Source organism: Hemitrygon akajei, chromosome 4 (genome assembly GCF_048418815.1).
Source record: "Hemitrygon akajei chromosome 4, sHemAka1.3, whole genome shotgun sequence".
Classification (NCBI taxonomy): Eukaryota; Metazoa; Chordata; class Chondrichthyes; order Myliobatiformes; family Dasyatidae; genus Hemitrygon; species Hemitrygon akajei.
In genome coordinates, this window is record NC_133127.1 from 20,726,849 (window position 1) to 20,745,065 (window position 18,217).

The following is an 18,217-nucleotide window of genomic DNA, read 5'->3' on the forward strand; positions in this document are numbered from 1 at the left end:
ACTCTTGACCTCACAATCTACTTTGTCATGGCCTTGCTGACTGCCTGCACCTCACTTTCTCTGTAATTCTATTCTGCATTCTGTCATTGTTTACCCTGGTATGGTTGATACTGTAGCTTTACGGCGGCGCCTGTAAGATCGGGATTCGACCCACGCCGCGGTCTGTAAGGAGTTACTACGTTCTCCCCATGACTGTGTGGGTTTCTCCCGGGTGCTCCGACATTCCAAAAAGACCTAAGGTCAGGGCTAGTGAGCTGTGGGCATGCTGCGTTGGCGGCGGAAACAGGACCACACTTGCGGGCTGCCCAGCACAACCCTCACTGATTTGATTTGACGTACACGTGACAATAAGGCCAATCTTTAAAACGTTCACTACCTCAGTGTACCAAAGTGATGTAATGATCTGTACGGTGGCATGCAAAACAAAGCTTTTCACTGTTACTTAGTACCTACGATAATAATAAATCAGTTTACCAATTTGCCAATAACATTTAGTTCCTGTCAATAATTGGAATGTCTGGAATGAATTAAAAAGCAGAATAAACACTCAACCAAAGAAAGTTGGGGCAGCACGGTGGCGTAGTGGTTAGCACAACGCTTTACAGTACCAGCAACCCGGGTTCAATTCCTGCCGTTGCCTGTAAGGAGTTTGTACATTCTCCCTGTGACTAGGTGGGTTTCCTCCGGGTGCTCTGGTTTTCTCCCATAGTCCCAAGTCGTACCAGTTGATAGGTTAATTGGTCATTAGGTATGGATTAAAATCAGCTTGAAGGGCCAGAAGGGCCTGTTCCACACTGCATGTCAATAAATTAATTAAAATAAAAAAGAGAGGTTAAAGCAGAATGCAGAAGTCCCAGGGCAGTCTAATTCGTATGTGTGAGTGATTCAACAGTCCCTCGGGACTGAGGGTGAAATGCTTGCACTCCAGTTCTATGGAGTGAACTGAGGACATTGAGGACAAAGTGTGAACCGCAGACTTCCGCAGACGGGACAAGGGATGACTGCCGGCTTGGGCACTTTGTGCAACGGTGCAGTCCTACCACTTCCGCAGGTCTTCTGTGAGCTCCCAGTACGTGGACTAGAGGTTCTTAATGCCACGTCAAAAGTTCCTTCCCCCTTTTCAAAGTCAAAAGCCAAAGGCAAGTCGAGTTTATTGACATACGTACAAATAAATAAATAAAGTACATGTATGCACAGCATAATACAGGCACGTAGCATCAGATACACAACTTTCCTCAGGAGCATGGATCCTGAGGTCAAGGGTTAACTACCGTCCGAGCCAAGATAAATTATTTTAGCAATAGGCAACGAACAGACAATTGGACTTCCAGATCCACATGGGTTCCTAGTGAAGCCCCAGAAAGGTAAAACACTTCTTTGATTCCAAGTGATATTTAAAAGGGAAACATTTACAAAAAAACCCACAAAATAAGCGACACACGCAAAATACTGGAGGAACTCAGCGAATCAGGCAGCATTTATGGAGGGGAATAAACAGTCAATATTTTGGGCCTTGACCCTTCGTTAGGACTGGAAAGGAAGGAAAGTGAAGTGTGGTGAACTACATATACCTGTCTGGACACGCCCCCTGCTGACTGCTCCTGTGGCTCCTCCCACAGACCCCTGTATAAAGGTGATGGAGGTCTGAGCCCGGCCTCTCAGTCTCCAGGATGTAGTATGGTGGTCACTCACTGCTTGTTCCTTCTTCCAGTCAATAAAAGCCGATACCTCGCTTTTACGTCTCAGAGTGAGTTATTGATGGTGCATCATGAAGTCAGAATACAAAGGTGAGGGGAGGGGAAGGAGTACAAGCTGGCAGGTGATGGGTGAGACCAGGTGAAGGGGAAGGTGGGTGGGTGGGATGAAGTAAGAAGCTGGGAGGCGAGAGGTGGATGAGGTAAAATGCTGAAGAAGGATCAATTTGATAGGAAAGGACAGTAGACCATGGAAGAAAGGGAAAGATGCCCAGCTTCTTATTCTGGCTTCATCCCCCTTCTTTTCCAGTCCTGATGAAGGATCTCGGCCCGTAAGAGAAACTATTTATTCCCCTCCATGGATTCTGCCTGTCTTGCCGAGCTCCTTCAACATTTCATGTGTTGCTCAAGATTTCCAGCATTTGAAAATCTCTTGTATATTTACAAAATAAGAAATTTTTTGGGCTCCAAAATATTTAGAAGGCTGCGTAGTGGACAGTAGAGCTGCTGCCTCATAGCTCCACTCAGTTCCGACTCCCAGCGCTCTTCACGTAGAATTTGCAGGCTCTCCCTCCGATGGCATGGGATTCCTCCAGGTGCTCTTCTTCCCAAAAATGTGTGGGTTGGTGGGTTAGGTGGCCAGTGTAAACTGCCCCTTTTGTCTAAGTGTGTGGGTTGGTGGGTTAGGTGGCCAGTGTAAACTGCCCCTTTTGTCTAAATGGGTGGGTTGGTGGGTTAGGTGGCCAGTGTAAACTGCCCCTTTTGTCTAAATGGGTGGGTTGGTGGGTTAGGTGGCCAGTGTAAACTACCCCTTTTGTGTAAATGGGTGGGTTGGTGGGTTAGGTGGCCAGTGTAAACTGCCCCTTTTGTCTAAGTGTGTGGGTTGGTGGGTTAGGTGGCCAGTGTAAACTACCCCTTTTGTGTAAATGTGTGATGGAATTTGAGGGAAAGTTGCCGAGAATATGGTGTAAAGAAAGAGTTTAATTTGGTACTTGCCAATATGTATAAAACAAAATGGTAGTCTGAAAACTAAATGGTGTCAGCCAGGAATGTGGTAGTGCATGAACACACATTAAAGTTAGTGTGCTCCTATCCTCGCTCTGAGCGAAAAGGATTGTTCTCACGTCAAAACGCAAGAGATTCTGCAGGTACTGGAAATCCAGAGTGATACACACAAAAATGCTGGAGGAACTCAGCAGGTCAGGCAGCATCTAAGGAAATGATGAAGGGTCTCACCTCGAAATGTCAGCTGTTTATTCCTCACCATAGATGTGGTTTGACCTGAGCTTTATTTTAGTTAGCATGGTAACAGGCCCTTCCAGCACAACAAGCCCAATTACACTCATGTGACCAATTAACCTATTAACCCACATGTCTTTGGAATGTGGGAGGAAACTGGATCACCTGGGGAAACCCATGTAGTCACGAGGAGAACGTCCTTACAGACAGCGGTGGGAATTGAACACGGGTTGCTTGCACTGTAACAGTGTTTTGCTAATTGCTACACTACTGTGCCATGTTTTTGGTTCCTCCAGCATTTTGTGTGTGGTCTTCACATCAACATCTCTCACTCACAATGTCAAACCTGTGCCTCTGCTATCTGAACTCTGTCTTGATGAACAGCTTTCCTCTATCTGTCCTCCCAAAATATGCTATGATCTTGTTTACCTCCAAATCTCCCCACAATCTTCTCTAATTTAAGGAGAACCCACCCCAATTTCTCCAGTCTAAACTTGTGGTTGATATAGAGTCAGGGAGCAGAGAGTTCTGGAGTAATGCAGCGTGAAGACAGGCCTTTTGGCCCGACTGGTTCATGCTCACCAAGGTGCACATCCGAGCTTGTCCCATTTGCCCATGTTTGGCCAATATCTCTCTAAGCCCCTCCTCTCCATGTACTTATCCAAATGTCTTTTAAATGCTGCTACTATACCCGTCTCAACGACTTTCTCTGCAGCTCATCCCGTGTACACACCATGTACGCATAAAGCATTTGCCCCTGAAGTTCCCTTTTAAATCTTTCATTGCTCACCTTATGATCCCCTTCCCTAGAAAAAAAAATGGTGTGCATTCACGCTACCTATGACCCTCATGATTTTATACATATTTATAAAACTCCTCATCTCTGGACACATTCTAGCAAATCTATCAATCCTCTTTGGAACTTTCTGAAGTGTGGAGACCACAATTATGGCTGAACCAATTGGCTGTATGTGTTCAATATAACTCTCTTTCTTCTAAGACCATAAATAATGTACAGGATTTGGCCTTTCAGAACTTCAAACATGTTTCAATGAGGTCATGACCCATCCTCTTTTTGTAAGTCCCTTGTATTTGAAGTTTGACTTGATCTGGGAGTTAATTTTTTTTGTTCCAAAGCTCTCTACCATCTTTCATACTAGACATCTTAAACTCCGTCTGGGTAGCATTTTATATTGTGTTTGGGTAGCCTTCAGCCTGATGCCATGAATATTGATTTCTCCTTCTCATAAAAAATAATTTCCTCACCCTCTCCTCTTCTTCTGTTCCCCACTCTGGCTTCTTACCTCTTCTCACCTGCCTATCACCTCCCCCTGGGTCCCCTCCTCCTTTCCTTTCTCCTATGGTCCTTTCTCCTCCCCTATCAGATTCCTTCCTCTCCGGCTCTTTTCCTTTCCCACCCACCTGGCTTCACCTTTCACCTTCTGGCTATCCTCCTTCCCCTCCCCCCACCTTTTTATTCTGCTGTCTTCCCCCTTCCTTTCCAGTCCTGAAGAAGGGTTTCAGCCTGAAACGTCATATCCGTAGATGCAGCCTGACCTGATGAGTTCCTTCAGAATTCTCTGTGTGGTCAACTTAAACTCTGCTGCCTGCACGTTATCCTGGTCAACATTCCAGGATGCTCACTGGCATCGTTAACTCGCTGACCTGAATAGAATGTTGTCTTTTCTCAGTCCCGCCACCTCTCCCCCTCCCTTTGTCAGCTCTTCCAGCCCAACACCCCTCCTGGACATTCACATTCCTCCCAGTCCGACCTCTTGTGCATTCCTGAATCTAATTGCTCTGCTTTTGGTAACCATACTTTCAGCAGTTGGGTCTTGTACTCTGGAAACTCCATCATGGACCCCTCCCACTCACTTTCCTGCTCAAAGATCCTGCTGTTTGATCAACAGAGAACCGTACAGCACAGTACAGGTCCTTTGGCCCACAGCAGTGAGCTGACATCTTAACCTATTCTAAGATCAACCTGACCCTTCTTTCCCACATAGTTCTCCATTTTTCTATCATCCATGTACCTATCTAAGAGTTTCTTAAATGTCCCTAAAGTATCTGCCTCTATCACCACCGCTGGCAGCACATTCCACACACTCACCATTCTCTATGTAAAAAAGTTACCTCAGACATCACCCCCATAGTTTCCTCCAATCTCCTTAAAATTATGCCCTCTTTTATTAGTTATTTCCATCCTGGGAAAAATTCTTTGGCTCTTACGATCAAATCGCCTCTCATCCCCCCCCCCCCCCCTGCCCCCGTCTCCAAAGAGAAAAGCCTACCCAATTAATACATGCCCTCCAATCCAGGTAGTATCCTGGTAAATCTCCTCTGCACCTGCTCTAATTCTTCCACAAATGTTGCTCACTGATGCCTATTTCTCATTACTATAGCCCGGCGCTATAATTGATTAAAGGGCTCTCCTTCTCAGTATCCTGGGAAATGTTGCCATGTTGAAGATGTTCTGAAAATGTAATTTGTGCCGTATGATTTATTTTTCCTTTGGTTGTGAAATGTGGATTTCGATTTTTGTCTTCCAGTCACGATGCGGTTAAATCAATGTTCCACACGCAGATGAGGTGGGTCAAGCCACGGTTGCTATTTGTTTTCTCCCCCTGTGCAACTGTCCAACATTAACACTGCACCACTTAATACTTATCTTCTGCAATGGCCTCTACTTCTTCTAATCACAATTCTCCTAGGCAAACGGAACCTCTGGAAAATATACCCCATCACAACCTGAGCGGGCAATGAAAGTGAATCAAATCAAAACAGGCAGCATGTCTCAAAAGTAGTTTTCTTTAGTCACCAAGACAGTCAGCTCCTGAAGAGAAAGGGTCTGATGGTCTGAGCTGGGAACCTATGTCATAGTGGGTGGAGAGGCTGGAAAAACTAGATTGCTTTGACTGAGAGGGATGGGGATGGTCAATGCAGAATGAGGAAATGGTGTACAGACTTAAAAATTAGATTTATTTGTCACATGTATGTTGAAACATCAAAACATGCAGTGAAATGTGTCGCTTGTATCAACAGCCAACACAATCCGAGGATGTGCTGGAAGAAGCTCGCAGATGTTGCCATGGCTTAAATGCCAACATAGCATGCCCACAACTTACTAACCCTAACCCGTATGTTGTTGGAATGTGGGGTAAAACCAGAACACTGGGGGGAAACCCACGCGGTTACAGGGAGAACAGACAAATTCCCTACAGGCCGTGATGGGAATTGAACCCCGGTCGCGGCCGCTGTAAATTGTTACACTACGGTAGCTGTGCTGTGAGAAATGCAGGATAGCGGTAAAGGATTGGATGCAGAAGATCGTGGGATGGTGGGGGGCACAGGGGGTACGGAGAGGGTGTGGGTACAGAGGGTTTTGGAGAGGTGTTGGTACAGGGGGATGGAGTGAGGAGGATGTACAGAGGTATTGTGTGCATGGAAGGGTACGAGTTGGTGGGGGGTGTACACACTTTGGTATAGTGAGAGAGTTGAGGGATACTGAGGCAGTGATTAAGGGACGGAACGATGTGGGGATGGGGTGTTGTGATTGGGGATTCAGGTTCCACATTGAGTGGTGATACTGGCCAGAAGCATGGAACAAACTGAGCTCACTCCTCTGTTGATCCCCATTTACATCAATGCTCCATGTGTGGCCTCACCAGTACCCTGTATAGTTGCAGCATGGCCTCCCTGCTCTTGAATTCAATCCCTCTAGCAATGAAGGCCAACATTCCATTTGCCTTAACAACCTGTTGTGCCTGCAAGCACTTCACTGGCTGAATGTGTGTTGGACATCATGAGGCAGAATCCAAATCACAATCAGATTTAAGATCAAGAAATTTGTTGTTTTACAGCAGCAGTGCAGTGCAATACACAAAAAGTATAACTTACAATAAAAATATAAATATTGTACAGTATAAAAATAAATTAAGTATGTAATGCAAAAAGAAATCAAAAATAGTGAGGTGGTGTTCATGAATTGGTTCATTGTCCCCTCAGAAATCTGATGGTGGAGGGGAAGAGACCATACCTAAAGCATTGAGTGTGCCTTCCGGTTCCTGTTCCTCCTCTTTAATGGCAGTAATAAGAAGAGAACTTGTCTTGGGTGGTGGGGGTCCTTAATGATGGATGCCGCCTTTCTGAGGTTGAAATCACCCTTTGAAGATGTCCTCAATGGTGGGGAGGCTAGTGCCCATGATGGTGCTGTAACTTTCTGCAGCCTTTCCCGATCTTGTGCAGTGGCCCTTCCATACCAGGCGGAATAGTCTCCACAGTACATCTGTAAAAATTTGTTCAGAGTTTTTTTGTGACATAACAATGCTCCTCAAACTCCTAATGAAAAGTAGTCACTGTTGTGGCTTCTCATTGGTGGAATCATTATGTTGGGCCCAGGATAGATCTTCAGAGACGTCGACACCAGGAACTTGCCACTCTATTGTTGCACTCTAAGGAAGCATTAATTCCTTCCATAATAGTCATCTTGACTAAGTATTGCTTTGACTTCATGCACCCTGACCCAATAGTTATTCATATAATGTTACACGTATTATACTGTAAGCATTATTTGCCATCTGTTGTCAATGACTGCTGACTGTGCAGAGGATTCTGACTGTGGATAACAAATTTCTCATCACATGCCGATGATAATAAACCTGGTTCTGATTCTGGACACACTGGATGTGTCCTCAGAGAATGTTGGTCCACTGAATCAACACCAATCACCAAGAACAACTTCTGTTTAACAGAAAGTGACGTTCCTTCCCTCCCGTGGCACTGCTGCCTCACCGTTTTAGCAACCCGCGTGCCATTCTGACTTCTGGTTCTGCTTATGTGGAGTTGAAGCTCTACTTGTGATCGTGTGGGCTTACTCCCCTATGCTAAAGTTAATTCACCACTGCAAATTGTCCCTAGAGTGCGGGTCAGTGGCTGAACTTGGAGAAGAGAGGGTTGACGGGAGTGCAGGGAGAATAAAAGTGGGATCAGTGTAGAATTATGAATGTGTGCCCATATTATGTCGCTTATGAAAGAAGACCAGTCCTAAGAAAACATGGCGATTCCAATTCAAAAGCCTCGAGAACAAAGCACTTCCAGTCAAAAACATTGAAAATTGTCCCTCTCTCATTATTTCCCTGTACCCCTGCAATTTATTTCCTCCGTCAACTTGTTCCCTTCCATACACGAATGCCCTGAATCGTACAAAACACGACAGACCTCAGTACGTGCGCTTGCAACACTGTGTGTCAGACAGAGTGGTCAGCAGCACTGGGGCTCCACAGGGGACTGGCCTGTCTCCCTTTCTCTTCACCATCTACACCTCGGACTTCAACTACAACTCAGAGTCTTGCCATCTTCAGAAGTTTTCTGATGACTCTGCCATTGTTGGATGCATCAGCAGGGGAGATGAGGCTGAGTACAGGGCTACGGTGGGAAACTTTGTCACATGGTGCGAGCAGAATCATCTGCAGCTTAATGTGAAAAAGACTAAGGAGCTGGTGGTGGACCTGAGGAGGGCTAAGGCACCAGTGATCCCTGTTTCCATCTAAGGGGTCAGTGTGGACATGGTGGAGGATTACAAATACCTGGGGATACGAATGGACAATAAACTGGACTGGTCAAAGAACACTGAGGCTGTCTACAAGAAGGGGCAGAGCCATCTCTATTTCCTGAGGAGACTGAGGTCCTTTAACATCTGCCGGACAATGCTGAGGATGTTCTACGAGTCTGTGATGGCCAGTGCTATCATGTTTGCTGTTGTGTGCTGGGGCAGCAGGCTGAGGGTAGCAGACACCAACAGAATCAACAAACTCATTCGTAAGGCCAGTGATGTTGTGGGGGTGGAACTGGACTCTCTGACGGTGGTGTCTGAAAAGAGGATGCTGTCCAAGTTGCATGCCATCTTGGACAATGACTCCTATCCACTCCATAATGTACTGGTTAAGCACAGGAGTACATTCAGCCAGAGACTCATTCCACCGAGATGCAACACTGAGCGTCATAGGAAGTCATTCCTACCTGTGGCCATCAAACTTTAAAACTCCTCCCTCGGAGAGTCAGACACCCTGAGCCAATAGTCTGGTCCTGGACTTATTTCCACTTGGCATGATTAACTTATTATTTAATTATTTATGGTTTTATATTGCTATATTTCTTCACTATTCTTGGTGCGGCTGTAATGAAACCCAATTTCCCTCGGGATCAATAAAGTATGTCTGTCTGTCTGTCTGTCATCACCAACAATGGTGATGCGGCCTACAGAGAGCAGGTGGAAGAGCTCGAGACTCTGTGCCAGACTGTGGAAAAAAAATGACTTTAGAGACAAGACGTTGAGCAGCGATACCTTATTCTCCATGATATCCTGGAGAGCCTGCAGAAATATGCAAGCTCTGACAGACCTATTTCGGCATATACTTCTAAACAGGTGAATATATGTGACTACTGACATGCAAGTTATTCTGTTACACAAGAAGATATATATAACCAGGAGCAGATAGCTACGTTTGTAGCACAAGCTATTTAAAATCAGAAAACAGACAGTAATGAAGTCATATGAATGCATGTTCCTCTTTTCTGCTCTCTCTGCTACATCCTGATTGTGAAAGACTCTCTGCTGTAAGTCTAAGCTTAGGACACTGGGTGACAAAAGTTCATTCGGTCACAAAATTCAAATAGAAAAATGCAAGTTCATTAACCTTTTTTGCGGACCCTTCTTCTACAATTTCCTCATTTTTAATCATAAGATCAACTTTAAAGATCAGTTTCAGCAAAGGGGGCTTCATACCTTGAAGGTAAAGGTCCCATAGCAAAATAATCCTTCTCTTTGTTTCCCTCATCCCCCGGAGCTCGCCTTCCTCTATAATATACAGGAATAAGAGGCCGATTCCTTCCCTTTGTGGGTATTGCACTGCAGTATTACTACATTTTTAATTACTGTGCTCAATATTGTACTGTGGTGAACTAATATAGCCCCTACTACCTGCTCAGGATTCCAAATGGCCACCATCCACCTGGACAATTGTAATTATGAAACTCATCCCCGAGTCTTTTTTCCAGAGCTTGTGGTAGTTATATTTTCTGATTCATCAGGGATACAAGTACACCGTTCTTGTGCTATTAGGGTGCAAGTGCCTCCTTTATCAGACAACATAAAGTCTAGGGCCATTCTACCTTGCAGTGCTACAGTTCTCACTGCCGCTAACTTGGCTGATATTTCTGGAAAGGTTTTTCTAGTTTAACCAACAACATATGATGTTTCATTTGCTAATCTCTCTAATGTGGAAGCCACATTCATCCCACCTTGAATGACCATGAGGGAGGATGCTACGTAGCATTTACATCAGGACCACCAGACTCAAAAACAGTTACTTTCCCCAAGCAGTAAGGCTGCTCGAAAACTCCATTCACAAACCCATCCCACAAACCTCCCACCACCACTATATCATTTCCTACCAGAGTCACCTTATGTACAGACACTCCTGTGCCTAGTTGATGCACCATCAATAACTCACGCCGAGACTTAGGAAGTGAGATATCGGCTTTTATTGACTGAAGAACAACTACATCCTGGGAAAATGAGGGAGAGCAGCAGGCCACAGTCACCTTTATACAGGGGTCTGTGGGAGGAGCCACAGGGGCAGTCAGCAGGGTCTTGGGAGGAGCCACAGGAGCAGTCAGACAGGTATATCTAGTTCACCACACTAGTGTCACGTTATGCACATGTAGTCATTCTTTGCATATAAGCTATCTTATTTATTTATTTATGTTGTGTTGTTTTATTAATGTGTTCTTTGTCTTACTGAGTTTTTTTTGTGCTGCACTGGATCCAGAGTAACAATTTATTTGTTCTCCTATATAATTTATTTGTTTTCCTTATTGATCTGTTCTCCTCACTTAATGGAAATGACAAAAGACAATAGGTGCAGGAGTAGGCCATTTGGCCCTTTGAGCCAGCACCGCCATTCACTGTGATCATGACTGATCATCCACAATCAGTATCCCGTTCCTGCCTTCTCCCCATATCCCTTGACTCCGCTATCTTTAAAAGCTCTATCTAACTCTTTCTTGAAAGCATCCAGAGAATTGGCCTTCACTGCCTTCTGAGGCAGAGCTTTCCATAGATCCACAACTCTCTGGGTGAAAAAGTTTTTCCTCAACTCTGTTCTAAATGGCCTACCCCTTATTCTTAAACTGTGGCCTCTGGTTCTGGACTCCCCCAACATCAGGAACATGTTTCCTTAATAATCTTATATGTTTCAATCAGATCCCCTCTCATCCTTCTAAATTCCAGTGTATACAAGCCCAGTCGCTCCAATCTTTCAACATATGACAGTCCCGCCATTCCGGGAATTAACCTTGTGAACCTACGCTGCACTCCCTCAATAGCAAGAATGTCCTTCCCCAAATTTGGAGACCAAAACTGAACACAATACTCCAGGTCTAGTCTCACCAGGGCCCTGTACGACTGCAGAAGGACCTCTTTGCTCCAGTACTCAACTCCCCTTGTTATGAAGGCCAACATGCCATTAGCTTTCTTATTAATGACATTAAATAATCTTGAATCTTGAATCAATTCCCTTTCAATTCGTTAGCCATTTAACTTACAGCAGCCAAATAGCCTGCTGACATCAAGCACACCTCCTTTCCTCACGTCCCACGCACACAACCTCAATATTTCTCTTCTGCAATATTATTTTTTATTGCAACTTATCATAATTTGTCTGCCTGGATTATACTACTGCTAGAAAACCAAATGTCCTTCCTTGTGGAAAAAGCGTGTGTTCATAACTTTACACATTTATATTTAGTTATTTTTAGAGATTCAGCACGGAAGAGGCCCTTCTGGCCCAAAAAGCCACACGGCCCAGCGACCCACTGATCTAACGCCAGCCTGAATACAGGATGGTTTACAATGATCAATTAACCCACCAACTGTGGACTGTGGGGGGGATTCCGGAACAGCTGGAGAAAACCCATGCAGCTCAGAATCAGCTTTAGTATCACCATCGTGTGACGTGAAATTTGTTAACTTAGCAGCAGCAGTTCAATGCAATACGTAATCTAGCAGAGACAGAGAAAAAAATAATAATAAACAAAATAAAACATAATAATAAATAAACAAGTAAATCAAGTACGTATATTTTGATTAGATAGAAAAAAATGTGCAAAAACAAAATACTGTATATTAAAAAAGTGAGGTAGTGTCCAAAGCTTCAATGTCCATTTAGGAATCTGATGGCAGAGGGGAAGAAGCTGTTCCTGATGGTAACAGTGAGAAAAAGGTATGCCCTGGGTGCTGGAGGTCCTTAATAATGGACGCTGCCTTTCTGAGACACCGCTCCCTAAAGATGTCCTGGGTACTTTGTAGGCTAGTACCTAAGATGGAGCTGACTAGATTTACAATCTTCTGCAGCTTCTTTCGGTCCTATGCAGTAGCTCTTCCATATCAGAATGATACAGCCTGTCAGAATGCTCTCCAGGGTACAACTATAGAAGTTTTCGAGTGTATTTGTTGACATGCCTAATCTCTTCAGACTGCTGATAAAGTATAGCCGCTGTCTTGCCTTCTTTATAACTACGTCGATATGTTGGGACGAGGTTAGATCCTCAGAGATCTTGACACCAAGGAACTTAAAGCTGCTCACTCTCTCCACTTCTGATCCCTCTTTGAGGATTGGTATGTGCTCCTTCATCTTACCCTTCCTGAAGTCCACAATCAGCTCTTTCGTCTTACTGACATTGAGTGCCAGGTTGTTGCTGCGGCACCATTCCACTAGTTGGCATATCTCACTCCTGTACGCCCTCTTGTCACCACCTGAGATGCTATCAGCAATGGTTGTATCGTCAGCAAATATATAGTTGATATAGATGGTTCAGGGGGAGAATATGTCATCTCCTTTAGATGGTGCTGGAATTGAACTCAGAACTCCGATGACCTGAGCTGTAATAGTGCTGCACTAACTGTTATACTACCATGGTGTCCCATTTGTTCATACTGTATTTATTCCACTCACTGTTGTGCCAGCATCATTGATTTGTTCGATGTGAATGGGTTCACAAGCCCTGTTGGACGGGCTGGTACAGCATCTCCACATGGAGGGGGATCACGTGTAGAAGGGAGTTCTGTGATGTTTACTGCACCACCTCAGTGGTGAAATGAATGTTTTCTTGATCAACAGAATTGAACTTCGGGCCATCCAGCAGATCAAGGCCGGGGAGGAGATGACGGTATCATATGTGGATTTCCTGAATCTCAGTGCGGACAGGCGCATGATGCTCAAGAAGCATTATTACTTCGACTGCAGCTGTGAGCACTGCCAAAAGGGAATCAAAGATGACCTGATGCAGGGTGTCAAAGATGTAGATGGCAAAAAGGTAAAATTCGTGGCGTTGTGGGCCTCTGTCCCCTCATGTCTCATCAACACTTCCTTGCAATACCTCATTTACGCTGTTATTTTTTAATTGCAGCTTACAGTTCTGTGCAAAAGTCTGAGGCACATGATTATAGCAAGGGCATCTAAGACTTCATCATGGTACTAAATTTGTCAATGTGGAGTAGACAGCAAGTTTGTTAATCTGGTGGGAGCAAAGAATGTTGAGAATGGCGAGGGTAAAGTGCAGCAGGTGGGGTGTGGGACAGGTAGCAGAGAAAGAGTTCCAGGGATAGGGGCATAGCGCGGATGCAGACACAATCAGCCCCGAGACACCAGGGAACATCATTTGATTCCAAACAATTGGCTAATTGATCACTACGAAATGTCTCTCTTGTGCTTCCTGCTCCCTCTCCTCGCCCTTTCCCTTCTCCCAACCATCATTCCCCTCTCCCTGCCCGCTTCCCAACACAATCTCAGTACACATTAGACAGACTGAAAGACTGCTACTTGGGAGAGTTTAAACTAGTTTTGCAGGGAGATGGGAACCAGAGCCCCAGGTCAGTAAGGGAAGGATCAGACCAGAAAGTAGATATCAGGAAAAATATTGAAAGGCAAAATCAAAATAACAGCTTTGATGGGTCGGATAGTTTCAAGTGTGTATATTTTAACGCAAGTAGTATTATGGGTAAAGGTGATGAACTTGGAGCATGGATCAGTTCATGGAACTACGAAGTTGTAGCCATTACTGAAACTTGGTTGAGGGAGGAGCAGGAATGAGTGATTAATCTACCAGGTTTTCCAAGTTTTGCAAAAGATAGAGGGGGAGGTAAAAGAGGGTGTGGAGTTGCGCTACTAATCAGGGACAATATCACACCTGCACTAAGAGGAGATATAATGGAGGGGTCAGACATTGAGTTCATTTGGTTGGAACTCAGGAATAGGAAGCGTGCAATCACACAGGTGGGATTGTATGACAGTCCCCCTTCATAGCCATTGGGACATTGAGGATCAGATAAAAAGATCAGATTAAGGAAATGTGTTAAGATAACAGAGTTGTTGTCATGGGGGATTTCAACTTCCCTGATATAAACTAATTTTTCCTCAATAAATAAATGAACAAGTATAATGTTTTTTGTGTTATTTATTTAATTGGGTTCTCTTTATCTAGTTTTAGGACTTAAGTGAAGATCTGACCACATTTTAGCTCTTATTTATGCAGAAATAGAGAACATTCTACAGGGTTTACAAACTTTCTAGCACCACTGTATGTCACCATATATAACCCTAAGATTTGTTTTCTTGTGGGCAGACATTCGGCTCCCTCAATCTCAGGACATTAAACAGATAGTCCAAACTCATTCAACATTCTCAATTTTAAAAAATCAATATTCCCAATCCTGCTCAGCCAACATTCCCAGTCCTACTCACTTAACGTTCCCAATCCTACTCATTCAACATTCCCAATTCTACTGACTCAACATTTTCAATTCTACACATTCAACATTCCCAATACAAACTCACTCAATATTCCCAATCCAAACTCACTCAACATTCCCAAACCAAACTCATTTAATATTTCCCCTCCAAATTCATTCAACATTCCCAATTCTATTCATTTAACATTCTCAATATGAAGTCTTTCAACACACCCAAATCCAAGTTCATCCAGCATCCTGAAATCTAGTACATTCAGTATTCCCAACTCATCCAAAACTCACTATTCTAAGACACTGAAGCCTTTCAGTCCTGGACTTTTGACAATCTCAATCCAATCATATTGATTAATCCCAGATCCTTTGTCAATGTGATTAAAATTTGCTCATATTGAGTAATAGACACCACTGCATACTATAAATGACTTTTAATTCCAGTGAGAAATATGGTGGGCCAAATAGCCCATTTCTGTGGTTTTTAACTCTATGAGAATACAAGAAGGATTGGAAATGAGAAGATTTTCAGGATTTTGTCCTGAAGTGCTGGCAATTCTTTCCCTCCCAAGGATGTTGCTCGACACATTGAGTTCCTCCAACAGATTTCAGCATTTTGTATTGCTATGAGAATGCAGACAGGAACAACTGTAAGACTCAGAGAGGTGGAAATTATTTTTTAGATAATATTATAATGCCAGTGCCTTACATATTTGTACAACTGCAGCCACCAGAAGAAACAGTGAAGGAAGTCATTGAGTTTTCAAAGAAGACATTGGAAAAAGTTGAGAAGGATCGACAAGAAGGTCTCTGGGCGAACGTAAGTGAAATCAAGTTTACTAAGCTTTAATCAATCCTGATAAATAGATACTTTATGATGTTTAATTGTACCTGTGCACCATTTCTTTGGGTATGGCACTTGAGTTTGTAGAGAAGGAAGATCTGTCCAATACTTTCAGCAGGTTTTATCTATTCAAGTTTAATTTAGGTTATTTTTGCAGCATTTAATGAGGTATCTGTACAAAGGGAGACTAATAAAAATATATTGGTAAATAGTTATTTACATTTTCCCCCTTAACTGCCCCATTATTTGTTATCTTTCTTTCCTAACGTGTTGCCCTATTATATTACCCTTCAATCATCAGGGTCCTGAACCAGCATGGATAACTTCACTTACATCGGCACTGAATTGATTCCACAATCTATCGACTCATTTTCAAGAACTTTACAGCTCATGTTCTCAGTATTATCTATCTATCTATCTATCTATTTATTGATTGATTTTTTGATTGATTTATTAGTTCATTAGTTTTGTTTTGTATTTGCTCAGTTTGTCTTCTCTTGCACATTGGTTGTTTGTCAGTCTTTGTTGATAATTTTAAAGTAATTCTATTGTATTTCTTTGTTCTACTGTGAATATCTGCATGAAAATGAATCTCAGGGTACTATACAATGACATATACTTTGATAATAAATCAACTTTGAAACATTGAATCTCTGAACCTTTGGTAGATTAGTTCGTCTGAAAGGCAAAGAGATCCACGTAGAACAAAATATTTTCTCTACATGTCCTTTGACTAATACAGGGAATATTTAGGCCCTGAATCTGTCATAAAGTTAAGGTCTGTGACTGGCACATCATTATAATTATGTGGTGTGCAGCAGATCCTGGATGAACTGTGAGTCTCCACCATTTGCTGATCATTCATTTCATTATCTTCAGAAAAGTATCACCTAATCTTCATCCTTCTTCCTCATTCACCACTTCATTTGATGCAATTCTTGTATTTAAATAATAATTGGCCAAGCTCACCACAGTGGTTGGAGTCTGTATTAGTGGACCATACTGCGTATTGTGTTCAGTTCTGGTCGCCTCATTATAGGAAGGCTTTGTGAATGCTTCAGAGAGGGTGCAGAGGAGATTTACCTGGATGCTGCCTAGATAAGTGAGCATATCTATGAGAAAAGTTTGAGCGAGTTTGGACTTTTCTCTTTGGCGCGTAGGAGGATATGAGATGACTTGATAGAGGTATACAAGATGATAAGAGGCGTAGATAAAGTGGACAGCCAGCACTTATTTCCCAGGGCAATAAGGACTAGTACCAGAGAACGTACTTTTACAGTGCTTGGAGGGCTGTCAGAGGTAGTTTTTTTTTACACTGAGATTGGCAGCTGAATGGAACGTACTTCTGGGGGTGGGGGTGATTTGGTAGGGACAATCAAGAGTCTCTTAGTTAGGCATGTAGATGATAGGAACATAGAGGGCTATGTGGGGAGGTAAGGGTTAGATTGATCTTAGAGTAGGTTAGGACCTATACTGTGAAGTTTATTTTCATTTAGAGATACAGTGTGTAATGGGCTCTTCCCACACCTAATAGGTGTGCCTTTGAGGAGTGAGGAGACTGGACTGCCTGGATGAAACCCACATGTTCATGGGGAGGATATAAAAACTCCTTACAGACAGCACTGGAATTGAATTCCGAACTCCAACGACCCGAGCTTTAATAGCGTTGTGCTAACCGCTACACTACTGCGGTGCCTTATGTTCTATTCCTGTTCTACGGAATGTTCTATGCTCTGTTCTAAAGATGACTGAAGTATTGGCACTGACGTTCCTCACTTCACAAAGCTGTCAATAACTTGGTGCTCCTCTGAATGTGTAAATGACTGCAGAAATTAGTTAGGAGCGATCCTGTGCACATTGAGGCAGTCTACGTTTACAGATTAGTCCAACTGTCCTGAAAATCTTACACTTCACATCCAGCAGAGTTTTCAATGGTCTGCTAATTTTTTGGAACATATAACATAGTACACATAACAATACAGTACAGGACAGGCTGTTCAGCCCACAACATCTGTGCTGAAAATGATGCCAAACTCAGCTAAACCTCTTCTGCCCGCAGATGATACATGTTCTTCCATTTCGTGCATATTCATGCACTTATTGCAAAGCATCTTGAATTCAGTACACTGCCTGGTTCGGAAATTGCACCACCTCAGATTGCAAGACCCTGCAGCGGATAGTGAGGTCAGCGGAGAAGATCGTCGGGGTCTCTCTTCCCGCCATCACGGACATTTACACTACACACTGCATCCGCAAAGCAAAAAGCATTATGAAGGACCCGATGCACCCCTCATACAAACTCTTCTCCCTCCTGCCATCTGGGAAAAGGCACTGAAGCATTCGGGCTCTCATGACCAGACTGTGTAACAGTTTCTTCCCCCAAGCTATCAGACTCCTCAATACCCAGAGCCTGGACTGACACCTTACTGCCCTATTGTCCTGTTTATTATTTATTGTAATGCCTGCACTGTTTTATGCACTTTATGCAGTCCTGGGTAGGCCTGTAGTCTAGTGTAGTTTTTTACGTAGTTCAGTCTAGTTTTTGTATTGTGTCATGTAACACCATGGTCCTGAAAAACGTTGTCTCATTTTTACTATGCACTGTACCAGCAGTTATGGTCGAAATGATAATAAAAGTGA

The 18,217-nt window shown here is 43.5% G+C and overlaps 1 protein-coding gene across 2 annotated transcripts in view; it reads left to right on the top strand.

The window, feature by feature from the left end:
• Window positions 1-18,217, top strand: part of smyd1b (SET and MYND domain containing 1b) — a 77,215-nt gene that overhangs the window by 48,077 nt on the left and 10,921 nt on the right. The window contains exons 5-7 of one of the 2 annotated variants that reach the window (XM_073042140.1): window positions 5,483-5,521; window positions 13,112-13,307; window positions 15,461-15,553. In XM_073042140.1, the coding sequence (XP_072898241.1) occupies window positions 5,483-5,521; window positions 13,112-13,307; window positions 15,461-15,553 (328 nt within the window). The remainder of the gene's footprint in view (window positions 1-5,482; window positions 5,522-13,111; window positions 13,308-15,460; window positions 15,554-18,217) is intronic. The other variant, XM_073042141.1, reaches the window with a different exon arrangement.